General features: G+C 44.4%; 1 protein-coding gene across 4 annotated transcripts in view; it reads right to left on the bottom strand.

Moving 5' to 3' along the window:
* Positions 1 to 16830: 16830 nt before the first annotated feature.
* ARHGEF16 (Rho guanine nucleotide exchange factor 16) overlaps positions 16831 to 20820 on the bottom strand; it is a 104511-nt gene continuing 100521 nt past the window's right edge. For all 4 annotated transcript variants that reach the window (XM_075604898.1, XM_075604899.1, XM_075604897.1 and 1 more), the window contains 2 exons: positions 18556 to 18657; positions 16831 to 17105 (listed from right to left, as the gene is read on the bottom strand). In XM_075604898.1, coding sequence (XP_075461013.1) covers positions 16966 to 17105; positions 18556 to 18657 — 242 coding nt within the window. In that variant the 3' untranslated portion in view covers positions 16831 to 16965. The remainder of the gene's footprint in view (positions 17106 to 18555; positions 18658 to 20820) is intronic.

Genomic DNA, 20820 nt, shown 5'->3' with positions numbered 1-20820 from the left:
CCGGTAAACAGATCAGGGAACAAGGGTCTTCTCGATCCCAAGATACGGTGGGGGTCGGAGCGGGGGGCGGGGGGGGAGAGAAGGGGGTGAGACGTGGAAAGGAGGGGGGGGAGCAGCTTCAATCTGATGCCCCGGCCTGCCGGTTTGGAGTGGGTCAACAGGGCCAGGTCTGTTGAGGGGGGGGGGGTGGATGGACCCATGGAGGGTCCGTGGTGGGTGAGGCTCCCCGCCCCACCCCCCAGGTGCACCATTCCTCCTTCATCTGGCATTAGAGTTCCGTTCGGCGTGGTAGACCCAAGGCTCCTTTTCCTAACCCCCCACTGGAGAATCAGGTAAGGCATCCGCTCCTATTTTTCATTACTCCTCCATTCTTGGGTGCCTTTGGGATGCAATCCTCTGTGATGCCCTTGGGTATCTTCTTGGGGAGGGTGATCTGCAGGGGCCTTCATCTTCATCGCCTTCATTTCTGTAGGGGAGGCCCAGTGCTTTCAGGAATCGGGGGATGTCCTCCGTATATGATATTGTGTGGAATTTACCCTCCGCGAGCACGATCAATTTAAAAGGGAAGCCCCAGCGGTACTTTATTTTCTTGTCCCTCAGCAAGTTCGTGAGGGGTCTTAGCTCTCTCCTTCTTTCAATAGTTGCTCTGGATAGGTCAGAGTAAATCTGTATAGGTGAATCTTTGAAGGAAATTGTTCCCGTATTCCTGCTTGCTGTTAGATTTCATTCGTACTCCCAAAAAGAACACATTCTAACGAGAACATCCCTTGTTTTTTGGGGGTCGGAGAATTTAGGGCCAGGAACTCTTTGTGCTCTGACTAGTTCCAGACTCTCCTGGGACAGATCAGGTGCCAGCTCAAGAAATAATTCCCTCAGATATGTACGTAGGGATTCTGCTGGGATAGTTTCTGGTATATTGCGTACCCTGATGTTCTGCCGCCTCTCCCTAATCTCTTGATCTTCTATAGATTCTTTTAATGCTCTTATCTCAAACGCCATTCTATTTAGGTCATCCTCTGTGTTTGACTGTGCGTTTTCAACGGCTCCCATCCTCTTTCCGTAGCCTCTGTTCTTTTCGTTAGGGCCTCCATATCCCCTTTCAGGGAATTAATAGCTTTATTGAAGTACTCTTGGAAATCTTTTCCGCATCCTGGTGAAGAGGCTCTCCATATATGTTTGTGTGATTTCCCCCGTGGGACCTGCACTCTCCAGAACCATTTTGCCCTCAGCTCCATCTTGCGAGTTCTCGCTGGGAGCTCCCTGGGGCGGACTAGGGGAGAAGAAGGTTGATACGCTCTGTGGTAGCGTTTTTTTGTTTTTATTAGCCATCCCTGCTATTCAGCGTGATGTAGAGTATTATTTGATACCGTTTTGTGCTCGTACTAGCTCAATTGCTTGGAGAGGGGCCGCGGAGCGAATCCCTCAGGCGTCCATACCCGTTGACGCAACCGGAAGTCTCCTCTTTAGAACATTTTTAATGGGGCAAAGTCATTTAATCTTGTCAGTGTCTGCTGTGTCGCTCCTCTGCATTCGAGCCACTTTATTGCATCTATGCTTGGGTTTTCAGGGGTTATGCGGACATGTGTAGCTGCTTTTGTTTTTTATTCTCCTGCCTCAGCAGCCCCTGGACTAGGATTAGGCTGATTTTTTATGTTTTGGTCTTTATTTATTTATTTATGTTCCTGAGGGGAGATGTGCCTTTAAATCAGACCTGCGGTGGCCATTTGGATTTGGTTGACACGCAGGCTGAAAATCAAGTAGCCAGACAGCTCCGATACAGGCAGCAGACTTGCTCAGAACCCCTCCATGCAGCGATGGTGCAGACAGGTGGAAGGAAGCACAGGGAGGCAGGGGGGGGATAGCGGGAAGGCGCGCTGATTGAGTTTACTGCCGGCCGGGAGAGGTAAGCCCAGGACTCAGCTACAGCTCAATGCGGCCATTTTAGTTAGCTTCCAGCCACATCAGAGCCCCGCGCCACCACCGCAAGCCCCACTGGTAGCCTCAGTCCCCCCCTCACAGTGGGGATGCCGGAAGCTGGGGGGGAGCGCAGGACTGTGATGCAGGAAGGTGCGCCCTGACGGACCGCCGGCCGGGGGAAGGTATGTCCAGTACTCGGCTCCCTCACAAGGCAATGGCAGCCATTTTAGATGCCACCCTGCCACATCAGAGCCCCGCGCCACGTCCCACTGAAAGTCTCCTGGCTACTCACTCACTTCTCCCTCCAGTGCGCACAGGGGGAGTTAGACTCAGGTGTGGGGAAAGCTCGCAGCACCCGGGAGACCCATAGGTGAAAGGGCGCCGAGTGACAGGGGGAGTGGGACTCGTACAGAGGGCAGGCCGCAGCACTCGGGAGGAAGGGCACCCAGGAATAGGGAGACAGAGATACCCGTGGGTGGAAGGCTGCCCAGGCACGGGAAGAGAGATTTTCCTAATTTGGGTTGACAGGACTGGGCGACTGACTGACTGGGCGACTGACTGACTGGGCGACTGGGCGACTGCCTGTAATGAGATGCGCAGTGTAAATGCACCCCGTAATGAGATGCGCACTGCAAATGCCCCGTAATTAGATGCGCAGTCTAAATGCCCCGAAATGAGATGCGCAGTGTAAATGCCCCTGTAATGAGATGCGCAGTGTAAATGCCCCTGTAATGAGATGCGCAGTGTAAATGACCCTGTAATGAGATGCGCAGTGTAAATGAGATGTAATGAGATGCGCAGTGGAAATGTCCCGTAATGAGATGCGCAGTGTTAATGAGAGGTAATGAGATGTGCAGTGGAAATGCCCCCGTAATGAGATGTGCAGTGGTAATGAGATGTAATGAGATGTAATGAGATGCGCAGAGTAAATGCCCCCGTAATGAGATGCGCAGTGTAAATGACCCGTAATGAGATGCGCAGTGTTAATGAGATGTAATGAGATGCGCAGTGAAAATGCCCCTGTAATGAAATGCGCAGTGTAAATGCCCGTAATGAGATGCACAGTGTAAATGCCCTGTAATGAGATGCGCAGTGTAAATGACCCTGTAATGAGATGCGCAGTGTAAATGCCCCTGTAATGAGATGCGCAGTGTAAATGCCCCTGTAATGAGATGCGCAGTGTAAATGCCCGTAATGAGATGCGCAGTGTAAATGCCCCTGTAATGAGATGCGCAGTGTAAATGCCCCTGTAATGAGATGCGCAGTGTAAATGCCCGTAATGAGATGCGCAGTGTAAATGCCCGTAATGAGATGCGCAGTGTTAATGAGATGTAATGAGATGCGCAGTGTTAATGAGATGTAATGAGATGCGCAGTGTAAATGCCCTGTAATGAGATGCGCAGTGTAAATGCCCTGTAATGAGATGCGCAGTGTAAATGCCCGTAATGAGATGCGCAGTGTAAATGCCCGTAATGAGATGCGCAGTGTAAATGCCCGTAATGAGATGCGCAGTGTAAATGCCCGTAATGAGATGCGCAGTGTTAATGAGATGTAATGAGATGCGCAGTGTAAATGCCCTGTAATAAGATGCGCAGTGTAAATGCCCTGTAATAAGATGCGCAGTGTAAATGCCCTGTAATAAGATGCGCAGTGTAAATGACCCTGTAATGAGATGCGCAGTGTAAATGACCCTGTAATGAGATGCGCAGTGTAAATGCCCATAATGAGATGCGCAGTGTTAATGAGATGTAATGAGATGCGCAGTGTAAATGCCCTGTAATGAGATGCGCAGTGTAAATGCCCTGTAATGAGATGCGCAGTGTAAATGACCCTGTAATGAGATGCACAGTGTAAATGACCCGTAATGAGATGCGCAGTGTAAATGACCCGTAATGAGATGCGCAGTGTTAATGAGATGTAATGAGATGCGCAGTGAAAATGCCCCTGTAATGAAATGCGCAGTGTAAATGCCCGTAATGAGATGCACAGTGTAAATGCCCTGTAATGAGATGCGCAGTGTAAATGACCCTGTAATGAGATGCGCAGTGTAAATGCCCCTGTAATGAGATGCGCAGTGTAAATGCCCGTAATGAGATGCGCAGTGTAAATGCCCGTAATGAGATGCGCAGTGTAAATGCCCGTAATGAGATGCGCAGTGTAAATGCCCGTAATGAGATGCGCAGTGTTAATGAGATGTAATGAGATGCGCAGTGTAAATGACCCTGTAATGAGATGCGCAGTGTAAATGACCCGTAATGAGATGCGCAGTGTTAATGAGATGTAATGAGATGCGCAGTGTAAATGCCCGTAATGAGATGCGCAGTGTTAATGAGATGTAATGAGATGCGCAGTGTAAATGCCCTGTAATGAGATGCGCAGTGTAAATGCCCTGTAATTAGATGCGCAGTGTAAATGACCCTGTAATGAGATGCGCAGTATTAATGAGATGTAATGAGATGCGCAGTGTAAATGCCCGTAATGAGATGCGCAGTGTAAATGCCCTTAATGAGATGCGCAGTGTAAATGCCCGTAATGAGATGCGCAGTGTAAATGCCCGTAATGAGATGCGCAGTGTTAATGAGATGTAATGAGATGTGCAGTGTAAATGCCCTGTAATGAGATGCGCAGTGTAAATGCCCTGTAATGAGATGCGCAGTGTAAATGCCCGTAATGAGATGCGCAGTGTTAATGAGATGTAATGAGATGCGCAGTGTAAATGCCCTGTAATGAGATGCGCAGTGTAAATGCCCTGTAATGAGATGCGCAGTGTAAATGCCCGTAATGAGATGCGCAGTGTTAATGAGATGTAATGAGATGCGCAGTGTAAATGCCCGTAATGAGATGCGCAGTGTTAATGAGATGTAATGAGATGCGCAGTGTAAATGCCCGTAATGAGATGCGCAGTGTTAATGAGATGTAATGAGATGCGCAGTGTAAATGCCCGTAATGAGATGCGCAGTGTTAATGAGATGTAATGAGATGCGCAGTGTTAATGAGATGTAATGAGATGCGCAGTGTTAATGAGATGTAATGAGATGCGCAGTGTAAATGCCCCTGTAATGAGATGCGCAGTGTTAATGAGATGTAATGAGATGCGCAGTGTAAATGCCCTGTAATGAGATGCGCAGTGTTAATGAGATGTAATGAGATGCGCAGTGTTAATGAGATGTAATGAGATGCGCAGTGTTAATGAGATGTAATGAGATGCGCAGTGTAAATGCCCCTGTAATGAGATGCGCAGTGTAAATGACCCGTAATGAGATGCGCAGTGTTAATGAGATGTAATGAGATGCGCAGTGTAAATGACCCGTAATGAGATGCGCAGTGTTAATGAGATGTAATGAGATGCGCAGTGTAAATGCCCCTGTAATGAGATGCGCAGTGTAAATGCCCGTAATGAGATGCGCAGTGTAAATGCCCGTAATGAGATGCGCAGTGTAAATGCCCGTAATGAGATGCGCAGTGTTAATGAGATGTAATGAGATGCGCAGTGTAAATGCCCTGTAATGAGATGCGCAGTGTAAATGCCCTGTAATGAGATGCGCAGTGTAAATGCCCCTGTAATGAGATGCGCAGTGTAAATGCCCGTAATGAGATGCGCAGTGTAAATGCCCGTAATGAGATGCGCAGTGTAAATGCCCGTAATGAGATGCGCAGTGTAAATGACCCGTAATGAGATGCGCAGTGTTAATGAGATGTAATGAGATGCGCAGTGTAAATGCCCGTAATGAGATGCGCAGTGTAAATGCCCGTAATGAGATGCGCAGTGTAAATGCCCATAATGAGATGCGCAGTGTTAATGAGATGTAATGAGATGCGCAGTGTAAATGCCCTGTAATGAGATGCGCAGTGTAAATGCCCTGTAATGAGATGCGCAGTGTAAATGACCCTGTAATGAGATGCACAGTGTAAATGACCCGTAATGAGATGCGCAGTGTAAATGACCCGTAATGAGATGCGCAGTGTTAATGAGATGTAATGAGATGCGCAGTGAAAATGCCCCTGTAATGAAATGCGCAGTGTAAATGCCCGTAATGAGATGCACAGTGTAAATGCCCTGTAATGAGATGCGCAGTGTAAATGACCCTGTAATGAGATGCGCAGTGTAAATGCCCCTGTAATGAGATGCGCAGTGTAAATGCCCGTAATGAGATGCGCAGTGTAAATGCCCTGTAATGAGATGCGCAGTGTAAATGCCCCTGTAATGAGATGCGCAGTGTAAATGCCCTGTAATGAGATGCGCAGTGTAAATGCCCCTGTAATGAGATGCGCAGTGTAAATGCCCCTGTAATGAGATGCGCAGTGTTAATGAGATGTAATGAGATGCGCAGTGTAAATGCCCTGTAATGAGATGCGCAGTGTAAATGACCCTGTAATGAGATGCGCAGTGTAAATGCCCCTGTAATGAGATGCGCAGTGTAAATGCCCCTGTAATGAGATGCGCAGTGTAAATGCCCGTAATGAGATGCGCAGTGTAAATGCCCGTAATGAGATGCGCAGTGTAAATGACCCGTAATGAGATGCGCAGTGATAATGAGATGTAATGAGATGCGCAGTGTAAATGCCCGTAATGAGATGCGCAGTGTAAATGCCCGTAATGAGATGCGCAGTGTAAATGCCCGTAATGAGATGCGCAGTGTTAATGAGATGTAATGAGATGCGCAGTGTAAATGCCCTGTAATGAGATGCGCAGTGTAAATGCCCTGTAATGAGATGCGCAGTGTAAATGACCCTGTAATGAGATGCGCAGTGTAAATGACCCTGTAATGAGATGCGCAGTGTAAATGCCCCGTAATGAGATGCGCAGTGTAAATGCCCGTAATGAGATGCGCAGTGTAAATGCCCGTAATGAGATGCGCAGTGTAAATGCCCGTAATGAGATGCGCAGTGTTAATGAGATGTAATGAGATGCGCAGTGTAAATGACCCTGTAATGAGATGCGCAGTGTAAATGACCCGTAATGAGATGCGCAGTGTTAATGAGATGTAATGAGATGCGCAGTGTAAATGCCCGTAATGAGATGCGCAGTGTTAATGAGATGTAATGAGATGCGCAGTGTAAATGCCCTGTAATGAGATGCGCAGTGTAAATGCCCTGTAATGAGATGCGCAGTGTAAATGACCCTGTAATGAGATGCGCAGTATTAATGAGATGTAATGAGATGCGCAGTGTAAATGCCCGTAATGAGATGCGCAGTGTAAATGCCCTTAATGAGATGCGCAGTGTAAATGCCCGTAATGAGATGCGCAGTGTAAATGCCCGTAATGAGATGCGCAGTGTTAATGAGATGTAATGAGATGTGCAGTGTAAATGCCCTGTAATGAGATGCGCAGTGTAAATGCCCTGTAATGAGATGCGCAGTGTAAATGCCCGTAATGAGATGCGCAGTGTTAATGAGATGTAATGAGATGCGCAGTGTAAATGCCCTGTAATGAGATGCGCAGTGTAAATGCCCTGTAATGAGATGCGCAGTGTAAATGCCCGTAATGAGATGCGCAGTGTTAATGAGATGTAATGAGATGCGCAGTGTAAATGCCCGTAATGAGATGCGCAGTGTTAATGAGATGTAATGAGATGCGCAGTGTAAATGCCCGTAATGAGATGCGCAGTGTTAATGAGATGTAATGAGATGCGCAGTGTTAATGAGATGTAATGAGATGCGCAGTGTTAATGAGATGTAATGAGATGCGCAGTGTAAATGCCCCTGTAATGAGATGCGCAGTGTTAATGAGATGTAATGAGATGCACAGTGTAAATGCCCTGTAATGAGATGCGCAGTGTTAATGAGATGTAATGAGATGCGCAGTGTTAATGAGATGTAATGAGATGCGCAGTGTAAATGCCCCTGTAATGAGATGCGCAGTGTAAATGACCCGTAATGAGATGCGCAGTGTTAATGAGATGTAATGAGATGCGCAGTGTAAATGACCCGTAATGAGATGCGCAGTGTTAATGAGATGTAATGAGATGCGCAGTGTAAATGCCCCTGTAATGAGATGCGCAGTGTAAATGCCCGTAATGAGATGCGCAGTGTAAATGCCCCTGTAATGAGATGCGCAGTGTAAATGCCCTGTAATGAGATGCGCAGTGTAAATGCCCCTGTAATGAGATGCGCAGTGTAAATGCCCGTAATGAGATGCGCAGTGTAAATGCCCGTAATGAGATGCGCAGTGTTAATGAGATGTAATGAGATGCGCAGTGTAAATGCCCTGTAATGAGATGCGCAGTGTAAATGCCCTGTAATGAGATGCGCAGTGTAAATGCCCCTGTAATGAGATGCGCAGTGTAAATGCCCGTAATGAGATGCGCAGTGTAAATGCCCGTAATGAGATGCGCAGTGTAAATGCCCGTAATGAGATGCGCAGTGTTAATGAGATGTAATGAGATGCGCAGTGTAAATGCCCTGTAATAAGATGCGCAGTGTAAATGACCCTGTAATGAGATGCGCAGTGTAAATGACCCGTAATGAGATGCGCAGTGTTAATGAGATGTAATCAGATGCGCAGTGTAAATGCCCGTAATGAGATGCGCAGTGTAAATGCCCGTAATGAGATGCGCAGTGTAAATGCCCATAATGAGATGCGCAGTGTTAATGAGATGTAATGAGATGCGCAGTGTAAATGCCCTGTAATGAGATGCGCAGTGTAAATGCCCTGTAATGAGATGCGCAGTGTAAATGACCCTGTAATGAGATGCACAGTGTAAATGACCCGTAATGAGATGCGCAGTGTAAATGACCCGTAATGAGATGCGCAGTGTTAATGAGATGTAATGAGATGCGCAGTGAAAATGCCCCTGTAATGAAATGCGCAGTGTAAATGCCCGTAATGAGATGCACAGTGTAAATGCCCTGTAATGAGATGCGCAGTGTAAATGACCCTGTAATGAGATGCGCAGTGTAAATGCCCCTGTAATGAGATGCGCAGTGTAAATGCCCGTAATGAGATGCGCAGTGTAAATGCCCTGTAATGAGATGCGCAGTGTAAATGCCCCTGTAATGAGATGCGCAGTGTAAATGCCCTGTAATGAGATGCGCAGTGTAAATGCCCCTGTAATGAGATGCGCAGTGTAAATGCCCCTGTAATGAGATGCGCAGTGTTAATGAGATGTAATGAGATGCGCAGTGTAAATGCCCTGTAATGAGATGCGCAGTGTAAATGACCCTGTAATGAGATGCGCAGTGTAAATGCCCCTGTAATGAGATGCGCAGTGTAAATGCCCGTAATGAGATGCGCAGTGTAAATGCCCGTAATGAGATGCGCAGTGTAAATGCCCGTAATGAGATGCGCAGTGTAAATGACCCGTAATGAGATGCGCAGTGATAATGAGATGTAATGAGATGCGCAGTGTAAATGCCCGTAATGAGATGCGCAGTGTAAATGCCCGTAATGAGATGCGCAGTGTAAATGCCCGTAATGAGATGCGCAGTGTTAATGAGATGTAATGAGATGCGCAGTGTAAATGCCCTGTAATGAGATGCGCAGTGTAAATGCCCTGTAATGAGATGCGCAGTGTAAATGCCCTGTAATGAGATGCGCAGTGTAAATGACCCTGTAATGAGATGCGCAGTGTAAATGACCCTGTAATGAGATGCGCAGTGTAAATGCCCCGTAATGAGATGCGCAGTGTAAATGCCCGTAATGAGATGCGCAGTGTAAATGCCCGTAATGAGATGCGCAGTGTAAATGCCCGTAATGAGATGCGCAGTGTTAATGAGATGTAATGAGATGCGCAGTGTAAATGCCCTGTAATGAGATGCGCAGTGTAAATGCCCTGTAATGAGATGCGCAGTGTAAATGACCCTGTAATGAGATGCGCAGTGTAAATGCCCGTAATGAGATGCGCAGTGTAAATGCCCGTAATGAGATGCGCAGTGTAAATGCCCGTAATGAGATGCGCAGTGTAAATGACCCGTAATGAGATGCGCAGTGATAATGAGATGTAATGAGATGCGCAGTGTAAATGCCCGTAATGAGATGCGCAGTGTAAATGCCCGTAATGAGATGCGCAGTGTAAATGCCCGTAATGAGATGCGCAGTGTTAATGAGATGTAATGAGATGCGCAGTGTAAATGCCCTGTAATGAGATGCGCAGTGTAAATGCCCTGTAATGAGATGCGCAGTGTAAATGCCCTGTAATGAGATGCGCAGTGTAAATGACCCTGTAATGAGATGCGCAGTGTAAATGACCCTGTAATGAGATGCGCAGTGTAAATGCCCCGTAATGAGATGCGCAGTGTAAATGCCCGTAATGAGATGCGCAGTGTAAATGCCCGTAATGAGATGCGCAGTGTAAATGCCCGTAATGAGATGCGCAGTGTTAATGAGATGTAATGAGATGCGCAGTGTAAATGCCCTGTAATGAGATGCGCAGTGTAAATGCCCTGTAATGAGATGCGCAGTGTAAATGACCCTGTAATGAGATGCGCAGTGTAAATGACCCTGTAATGAGATGCGCAGTGTAAATGCCCCGTAATGAGATGCGCAGTGTAAATGCCCCGTAATGAGATGCGCAGTGTAAATGCCCGTAATGAGATGCGCAGTGTAAATGCCCGTAATGAGATGCGCAGTGTAAATGCCCGTAATGAGATGCGCAGTGTTAATGAGATGTAATGAGATGCGCAGTGTAAATGCCCTGTAATGAGATGCGCAGTGTAAATGCCCTGTAATGAGATGCGCAGTGTAAATGACCCTGTAATGAGATGCGCAGTGTAAATGCCCCGTAATGAGATGCGCAGTGTAAATGACCCGTAATGAGATGCGCAGTGTTAATGAGATGTAATGAGATGCGCAGTGTAAATGCCCCTGTAATGAGATGCGCAGTGTAAATGCCCCTGTAATGAGATGCGCAGTGTAAATGCCCGTAATGAGATGCGCAGTGTAAATGCCCTGTAATGAGATGCGCAGTGTAAATGCCCTGTAATGAGATGCGCAGTGTAAATGCCCTGTAATGAGATGCGCAGTGTAAATGCCCTGTAATGAGATGTGCAGTGTAAATGCCCGTAATGAGATGCGCAGTGTTAATGAGATGTAATGAGATTCGCAGTGTAAATGCCCCTGTAATGAGATGCGCAGTGTTAATGAGATGTAATGAGATGCGCAGTGTAAATGCCCCTGTAATGAGATGCGAAGTGTTAATGAGATGTAATGAGATGCGCAGTGTAAATGCCCCTGTAATGAGATGCGCAGTGTAAATGCCCCTGTAATGAGATGCGCAGTGTAAATGCCCCTGTAATGAGATGCGCAGTGTAAATGCCCCTGTAATGAGATGCGCAGTGTAAATACCCCTGTAATGAGATGCGCAGTGTAAATGCCCCTGTAATGAGATGCGCAGTGTTAATGAGATGTAATGAGATGCGCAGTGTAAATGCCCCTGTAATGAGATGCGAAGTGTTAATGAGATGTAATGAGATGCGCAGTGTAAATGCCCCTGTAATGAGATGCGCAGTGTAAATGCCCCTGTAATGAGATGCGCAGTGTAAATGCCCCTGTAATGAGATGCGCAGTGTAAATACCCCTGTAATGAGATGCGCAGTGTAAATGCCCCGTAATGAGATGCGCAGTGTTAATGAGATGTAATGAGATGCACAGTGTAAATGCCCCGTAATGAGATGCGCAGTGTAAATGCCCGTAATGAGATGCGCAGTGTAAATGCCCGTAATGAGATGCGCAGTGTTAATGAGATGTAAAGAGATGCGCAGTGTAAATGCCCCGTAATGAGATGCGCAGTGTTAATGAGATGTAATGAGATGCGCAGTGCAAATGCCCCTGTAATGAGATTCGCAGTGTAAATGCCCCTGTAATGAGATGCGCAGTGGTAATGAGATGCGCAGTGTAAATGCCCGTAATGAGATGCGCAGTGTTAATGAGATGTAATGAGATGCACAGTGTAAATGCCCCGTAATGAGATGCGCATTGTAAATGCCCCGTAATGAGATGCGCAGTGTAAATGCCCCGTAATGAGATGCGCAATGTAAATGCCCGTAATGAGATGCGCAGTGTAAATGCCCGTAATGAGATGCGCAGTGTAAATGCCCGTAATGAGATGCGCAGTGTTAATGAGATGTAAAGAGATGCACAGTGTTAATGAGATGTAAAGAGATGCGCAGTGTAAATGCCCCGTAATGAGATGCGCAGTGTTAATGAGATGTAATGAGATGCGCAGTGTAAATGCCCCTGTAATGAGATTCGCAGTGTAAATGCCCCTGTAATGAGATGCGCAGTGGTAATGAGATGCGCAGTGTAAATGCCCGTAATGAGATGCGCAGTGTTAATGAGATGTAATGAGATGCGCAGTGTAAATGCCCTGTAATGAGATGCGCAGTGTAAATGCCCCTGTAATGAGATGCGCAGTGTAAATGCCCCTGTAATGAGATGCGCAATGTAAATGCTCCTGTAATGAGATGCGCAGTGTAAATGCCCCTGTAATGAGATGCGCAGTGTAAATGCCCCTGTAATGATATGCAGTGTTAATGAGATGCGCAGTGTAAATGCCCCCGAAATGAGATGCGCAGTGTAAATGCCCCTGTAATGAGATGTGCAGTGTTAATGAGATGTAATTATATGCGCAGTGGTAATGAGATGTAATGAGATGTGCAGTGTAAATGCCCCTGTAATAAATTTACAATTTATTTCATGAACTTGTTTTGCTCAGTGCATGATCCTGATAAAAAGGTGTAAATGGCCTTGTCTCCCATGACAGGGAGTAATTATTATGGGGATGATTGTGTGTGTGTGTGTGTGTGTGGGGAGGAGGAGGAGGAGGGATTGATGGAGTGGGATTGAGTTGGGTAATTGGTGGAGGGGGTGTAAGAGTGGGAAGGTAGAGGAAGAGAGGGGAGGTAAGAGTGAGACAGGGGGGAGAGAAATACACAGGAAGAGCGGGGGAAACAAGAGCGGACTCGTAAGGTGTGAAATGAGTCAGCAGTCTTGCAGACACCGGGTGGGGGTGGGCAGTCTTAACTCTAGTCCTGGGTCCCTGGGAAATCTGTCAGCGGCCCTGCATATGTGTGCCCACCATCACGGGTTTAAAGTCGAGCATCCTGGAGCTGCACCCCCCACTGCAGCGATGCAGTGAACAGGCTTGGGACTATAAGTGGTTGCTTGGCTGCATCTCCTGGATTGTAAGGTCTGTCTCGGGATGTACTCCGACATAGTTAGCAAAGTTGGGAGCTTGGGGACATAGCCCGGAGTAGGTTGCATTGGGGCAATAGGCCCCCATATGACCAGTCCAGCCGCAGATAGAGCTCATGAATGAATGGAAATGCTATGTTTTCCATGCATGTGGGGCTACAGGCAGATGAGAAGGTCTCCATGTCGGCACCCCCAACAAGTTAGTCTTTGGTGGGCTGTCACTTAGGAAGCCAAAGGCGAAACTAGTTTAGCAGAATTTGGACATTCCAGGCCACCGTAGCTGGAAGGAAAAAGCTCTACCAGGCTTTAGGATTGAACTACTGCCGATGCGCATGTGCAGGAGCAGAGTTGAAGCAGGAGGTCAGTGAAGGGAGTAACCAGAGCTGTGCCCGAGCCCAGGCGAGTCCCCCGCTGACACAGACAGCTGATGTCACTTCCTACGCCGAGACAGACGCCACACCGACGCCTTGAGATAAAAGGGAGAGGCTTTTGGAGTCCAGAGTGAAAACCCATTCAATACATATGCCTATGGTCATTTCATATTTAAGAAGAATCTCCTTCTCAAGAATCTGCAGTTTATGTAAGTGTTCTTCTGTCTAATACCAATCAACATTAGGCTGCATATTAATTCCATTTTAACCACCCCTTTTCTGTGGTTTGTTTACATTTTCTCCCTACATGTCTTGGGAACTACGAGAATAACCACGGAGGACTGCTTTTTTTCTTTTTTTGGTGGGCTGTTGCCTTACCGTCAGGATATGGGGTTGGCTGTGGAGGTCGGCCGAGAAAGTTGGGACGAGCTACTTCAAACTCTTCAACCAGCTTCGCAGCCTTTGCACTCTTGGGCTTGCAATCTATAACCCACTCCCTGATCTCCGGAAAACAACTCATTCAGATCTCTTGGGAGTAGAGGATATCGGACTCAAAAAGAACGAGCAACCGCACCAGTTATACTGTATGCACATTTCTAACCACCTCATACTTCATGTTCACATGATGTACTGTAGCACACCAGACTAAAGTAGATCAATAAAAAGTTCTTACTTTAAACAGGTCAACGTTTTAGGGGGTTCTTTGCACACCTTCATCAGGACATGACAAAGGTGTGAATAGAACACTGAAATGTTAACCTGGAATAAAGTAAGAACTTTTTATTAATATACTTTGGTATATACTCTGGTATATACTCTGGTGTGCTACAGTACATCATGTGAACCAGAAGCCTGAGAGCAGCTGCAGCACCTTACAATATTTGGAGGAAGAAGCTGTTGTTGGAAGCACTGTAACAATCGTAGATTTACTCCAATCTAGTTCAATGCTGGAGATATAATTTGACATTCTAAAAAATGTGATCCATGGCCGTTGTTGCTTACTTTTCTAACTTCCACCTTTATATTTAGAGAACACAAGATATTTATTTCTTCATAGGTGAGAATAACTCTAATTTATGTTGCATGAGAGTTGCTTCTGAACATATGTTAGCTTGTTTTCTAAATTAGATCACATATTTGTATATTGTTGCTGGACCACTAAAGATATTCAACACATTTCTAGCACTGTACACTAAAAGCACCCCACGGTTTAATGAAGACTTTAATTATTCCAAAATACACATTAAAAATAGAATAGTAATACAAGGGCGCCCAGATCCTTTGAGACCTCCTATCTGATTAAATATGTATCATTTGTATTTTTTAATATTCAGTAATGTATTGTATAATTACAGAAATATTGCATCTAGAAAATGGTATATACAGTATTACTTTTATGTACATATACTGTATTCATACGATTGGTTTTAATACAGAATAAAAGGAGTATGTCAGTATTTGGTGCCACCTTTATTTTGACTAACAATTGATATTGAAGGACAAGCTTTCGAGAGCTCTCTTCAGCACGTCAAGTAATACTGTACGTATGGTACTGAGACCTGAGGAAGGAAGAGAACTCTCGAAAGCTTGTCCTTCTATATCAATTGTTAGTGCAAAAAAAAGAAGGTAGCACCAAATACTGACGTACTCCTTTACTCTGCACTATCGCACGTGGACTAACAGGGCTATTTCTATTTAATTCATTGGTTTCAATGGAACATAAAAAATATGTATTGTACACACGTATGTAGGACCATACTGTAGCATGTCACAGGATCACATGATAGCTACAGCATTTAGAGGAAGTTGTAGTGATGCTTTGGTTTCTTCTCTGAGTCACCAACTGTGCAAGGGGGAGAAGCTCCTTCACTGCACAACCTGAGTTACATTGTCATTTTCATTATTTAAATGTGTGTTTTTGAAGAATCAAATTAAGATTTGAACTTCACTGGACTGCAATTGTGGTGTGTGGTATGTTTACAGCTGACGGTGGTGGTCAAACTGCAAACATATATATATATATATATATATATACACCGCATTAACATACGCAATGGGCATGTATGTAAAGCGAAAATGTACTTAAAGTGAAGCACTACTTTTTCCCACTTATCGATGCATGTACTGTACTGCAATCGTCATATACGTGCATAACTGATGTAAATAACGCATTTGTAACAGGCTCTATAGTCTCCCCGCTTGCGCACAGCTTCGGTACAGGTAGGGAGCTGTTATTGATGTTCAGGACGTGCTGACAGGCACATGCGTGAGCTGCTGTTTGCCTATTGGGCGCTATGTCTTACTCGCGAGTGTACTTAAAGTGAGTGTCCTTAAACCGGAGTATGCCTGTATATAATTTTTTTTTTTTTTTTACACACACACCTTAAAAAATAAGTTGAGGAAATAATTATTTCAGTAGACCATTAATGCAGCATTTAATCGAGTCTTGTCAGACCCCTAAAGTTTAATTGTAGAGTGCTTCACCATTACAACCTTAGCAAATGAACAGTCTTCTTTTATAATGAATTTATTCCATATTAATTAATAAGAGGAAATCAATACTAGTATTTACAAAGTAGTAGTAACCCATTTAGCATATGAGGATAAAATTGGCAAAGCCAATTTCAATGAACAAGAACATTATAAAAATAAACCTGTGATGTACAGTACACATGTTGCTGCCAATGAAAAAGTATTGTGTTTTTATAAACCACCAAAAATATATGTTTCATAATAAGCAACCTTAGAGATGATCTTCTAACTCAGGGGTGCGCAAACTGGGAGCTGCGAGTTTATTTTTTTGGGGGGTGCGGCAGTTTTAGAGGCCCCGCGATCTTCCCCAAAGCATTTAAATTAAATGCTGGGGAGTGTGCGTGGCCTCTGTAACTTACTTACCTTGGCTTTGGGCGACGCGTCAACATGGCAACTCGGCATCAAATGATGCAGCGGGGTCATGTGACGTGACCCAGCGGCTGCATTTGCCGCACGTTACCATGGCGATATGATGTCACATTACGCCGCGAAGTCACGCTACATGACTCCGTGGTGTAATTTGATGTCGGTTCCTAGGTCGGGGGGGGGGGGCGCAAGCACTGGGGCTGAGCAGGCAGGGGGCCCAGCACAGAATGTTTGCGTACCCCTGTTCTAACTGGTAAACAAATTTCAGTCCGAGTCATTAAATGGTTAAGGAACATGAAGAAGTATTTTCAGAAACCGCACAAAAACATTTAAAAAAAAAAACATGAAAAACAATATTATATTTGAGTTATATCTCACTGGGGAAATCAATCGGATCTTTGAGTTGGTGACGCCAAATTTAATAGACCACCTCACATCTACTGCTGGTTAATTTCCAACATGGATTTAAAGATCACAAAATATTTAAGAAGAAAATAGGCTGAAAGCCACTGGACATTTTGAAATATGTATTCAAGAATTGTGACCAAAAAAAATCCCATTTCCATTTGTCAAGTCCCATTCACAGGTCTGCAGTATGGAGTGACAAGATCTTTAAATGCGATATCCATCCCAAATCCACATTTGGACTACACATCCGTTTCAATTCTCATTCTCTCCATTCGCTTAACATTCCGTTCAACGGCGACTTGGTTTGTGATTGCTTTGGCATTAGACTGGGGAAACCAACCTCTTTCTCCATCACGTAACCTTTCTCCCTGATACCAACCTAAGATAAAATAAAAAAATAAAATAAAAACACAACATATATTTATATTATCAATGTGAAAGAACATAATTAAAAACAGCTTTTAAATAGGCAACATGAATTTGTATAATGGGTTAAACCGAGATATTGCGCTTTTCACGTTTTTTTGTTGTTGTTTTTTTTAACAGCTTTGATCCCTAAAAATGTGGGATATAAACAATTCATAAATGTATTTTTTCATTCACTGCTTTGTGACACTACAAGACCCTAACAAATAGTAACAATAAGTTGTCAGTATTAGTCAAGAAAGGCTTCAGCTGCAAAAAATGTCACGTGTTCAGTGCTATTGCAACAGTGATACGGATTGTATCACTGGATACACCATAATAACTCAAATGTTCTTCCAGTTTAAGGCAAAATTTACAGATCAAAAAACAGAGCCTGAAATGTAGGGAGTTATGACTAAATTAAATAATTTCACAAATATACCAAACATGACAATACTGTACTAATTTATACCCAATTCACCTCCCTTAGGTGAAAAATATAATAATGAATTCCAATGCACTGGGTTTTTTATTTTATAGTTATGCTTATGACTATCTACAGTATTTAAAACCTTACCGACTGTAAAACCAAGAACCTCCCATTGCATACCAATCCTTGAACCAGGATCCCCTTTTTTGTCTCCCACAGTTGAAACTCAAACCCTTAGCAGATATATGCTCCAACCAAAGCTAGTGCTATCCTTCAGCTAAGAAAAACACAGTTTGTTTTTCATAAAAGCAACATAAAAAACCTAAGACTTTCGAGCCATTATAAACTTGTTGTGACATATTAGCAAAATACCCTGTTTGTAAAACAAATCCTTCCAGAATATGCATTGGAATTCCAAACGCATTCCTAAATAAACGCACCCACACGGATAGCTTGGGAATTCCAGTCATGCCACTTAATTTTCTTTTCAAGTAGCACACATACCAAATGTAATGGCTCTTTTAAATGAGGTTAATATATCTGATCCTTCTGCGCCGAGATTCAAAATGCTTTATTGAATGTAAACTAAGCAGTATTCTCTACTGAAAAAGTTATCCATACAGTACCATTTGATCTTTATTAAACCCATTACTGGTAGATCGCGTCACACCGTATGGTAATGGACCGTTGAAACATTCTATAGTCTTTAGTAAAATGTAATTTCCATACCTATTATTCCCACTTGTAATACTTGACTTGCAATACAATAAGGTACTCTGGAGGCTGCATTCCAAATTGATTATAAGTTACCTAACTTCCTTATTAATAACAAGTGCTGAATTACCTTCATAGAACATATTCAGGAAGCACTGGCTTTGTAAGGAACATAAAGGACTAATTCCTTCAGTGACAGCCTCCTCAGAGATTATGTTTTGGTTTTCCCCTTTTAGAAAGAAGTCAAAGATGAATATTTACAAATATATATATAGATTACCATCTTCTTCTTGTAGGACCAAAACCACGTCAGCCTGTTGGAGAGAAACTTCATCGGGCTGCTTGGAAAAGTAGGCTTTAATTATTTCCACCTGACGCAATCCTGAAAAATAAGGAAGCGGAATATGATATCGCTGATACACTGTGTGTTACGTTATCCTGCCAGCTTGAACTGGTTAAAGCCTTCTCAATTTCCTTCACTGTTAAAGATGTACAAGCCTAAATCAGGTTACTTCCCCACTCTTGTTTCCGATGATTATTTTATTACTTTTATATAAAAATTGTTACTTATGTATCTTATTTATTTATGTTACTTATCAACTTGCAATTGTTGATTGTCAATATAGAACAGTGTTTCTCAAACAGGGTTTCGTGGAGCAGTCCCAGAGGTCACGCCGAGCCACCTGCACTCACTGCGACCTGGCAACGGCTTTCCTGGCTCTCCCTCCTCCCCCTCCCTAGGAGCACGCTCTAGCAGTCCGGCACTTCTGGTGCCTGTTGCTATAGAGCGTGTGCAGTCTTCCCGCCTCAAGCCTCCTGCCCGCTTTTTGCCTGCTGCTTCCGCCGCCTTCTGCACGCTGCTGCCGCCTGAGGTGAGAAGATGATCCCTGGTGGTGGCGGCGGCTGCTGCTCCGGCAGGTGGGGCGCTCACAACCTTAGCTGCCATACATTGCTCATACTGAATGGGTAAATACAGGGGGGATTGATTTGACATGCAAGGGGGGAAAGTGATGTGACATGCAAGGGGGGGATTAATGTGACATGCAGGGGGAGAGTGTTGCAACATGCAGGGGGAGAGTGTTGCGACATGCGGGGGAGCGTGTTGTGACATGCAGGGGGAGAGTGTTGTGACATGCAGGGGGAGAGTGTTGTGACATGCAAGGGGGTGGGTATATGAGGAGGATTATGATGATGAGGAGTGCTGGGGGAGATTTGATGATGATCTTACCCGTGCGGCCCAATTTTTTAAAATATGTATTGGGCTGGTGGGGGGTCTTTTAAAAATGTATTGGGGTGCTGGGGGTGTTTTTAAAATGTATTGAAGCTGCGAGGGTCTTTTTTCAATGTATTGGGGCCTTTTTAAAATGTATTGGGGCGGTGGGCATCTTTTTTAAAAGTATTGGGGTGGTGGGGGGCTTTTTAAAAAGTATTGTAGCAGTGGGGGCCTTTTTAAAATGTATTGGGGCAGCGGGGGCATTTTTAATATGTATTGGCGGGGGTGGGTATTTTTATTATGTATTGCGGGTGGGGTTACATGTATTTAGGGGGTGGGGTTTTTTGGTATGTATTTTGTGGGGGGATTGAGTGAGAGTGGGGTCATTGACTGAAGGTAGGGCCGAGTGAGAGGAGAGAGGGGGGGAGTGAGTGAGGAAAAGAGGGAGTAAGAGTGAGACGCAGGGGAGATAAATACATGCGAGGCGGGAGGGGGGGAAGTGAGTGAGACGGATGTGAGAGAAATACATGGGTAGAGGGTGAAAAATAGAGGGGGCTCGTGAGGTGTGAAATTAACCTAATATGTGTCAGACAGATAGGGGTTCCCCGAAATTTTTCAAAAAACTTCAAGGGTTCCTCCAAACAACAAAAAGTTGGGAATCACTGATAGAATAGATTAGGAGGTGCAAAGTACATGCTCCGATGACCACAGCTTAAAAACACAAGAAATACTGTATGAGCAATAACTCAAACCACATGATATTATTGTGTAAACCTGCTCTATTGAACAGTTTTACATCCTGATCACATGCTTATTGCATTCTAAACTCCTTTTGTTTTTAATTTCAGAGAAGTACTGACAAAGTATTTTGAGGCTATAGAACGACAAAGTGATAGACAGCACTCAAAACAAAGGAAAATAAATGACTGTACAGGGTTCAGCAGGAACAAGGAGGACCCAAAATTCCCCCTGAATCAATAACTAAACGCAACTAATGTTCCAGCACTCACTGACGCTAACGGTTTTCTTAGAGTCAGTGAGTGCTGGAACATTAATTGTGTTTTTTTTTGTTTTTTTTAAAGTATTTTGAGGCCATTCGCTTTGTGTAAGAACCGTTTTATAACACACAATTCCTTTGGTGTTAGACCAGCACTCGAGTATGCTGGCCCCTAACCAACACATTCATTGCCATAATATAGCCTTACAAAGCAAAACATAAAACAAACATTATATAGTATGTAGGAAAGTTGGTCAATTGTATTTTCCATTTCCCTAAATTTCATTAAATGCTTTTAAAAAGGCAAAAAATAAAATAATAATATATATATATAT

The sequence above is a fragment of the Ascaphus truei genome, chromosome 6 (genome assembly GCF_040206685.1).
Source record: "Ascaphus truei isolate aAscTru1 chromosome 6, aAscTru1.hap1, whole genome shotgun sequence".
Classification (NCBI taxonomy): domain Eukaryota; kingdom Metazoa; phylum Chordata; class Amphibia; order Anura; family Ascaphidae; genus Ascaphus; species Ascaphus truei.
The sequence above is the reverse complement of the archived record's forward strand: the minus strand, read 5'-3'. Positions and strand labels throughout refer to the sequence as shown.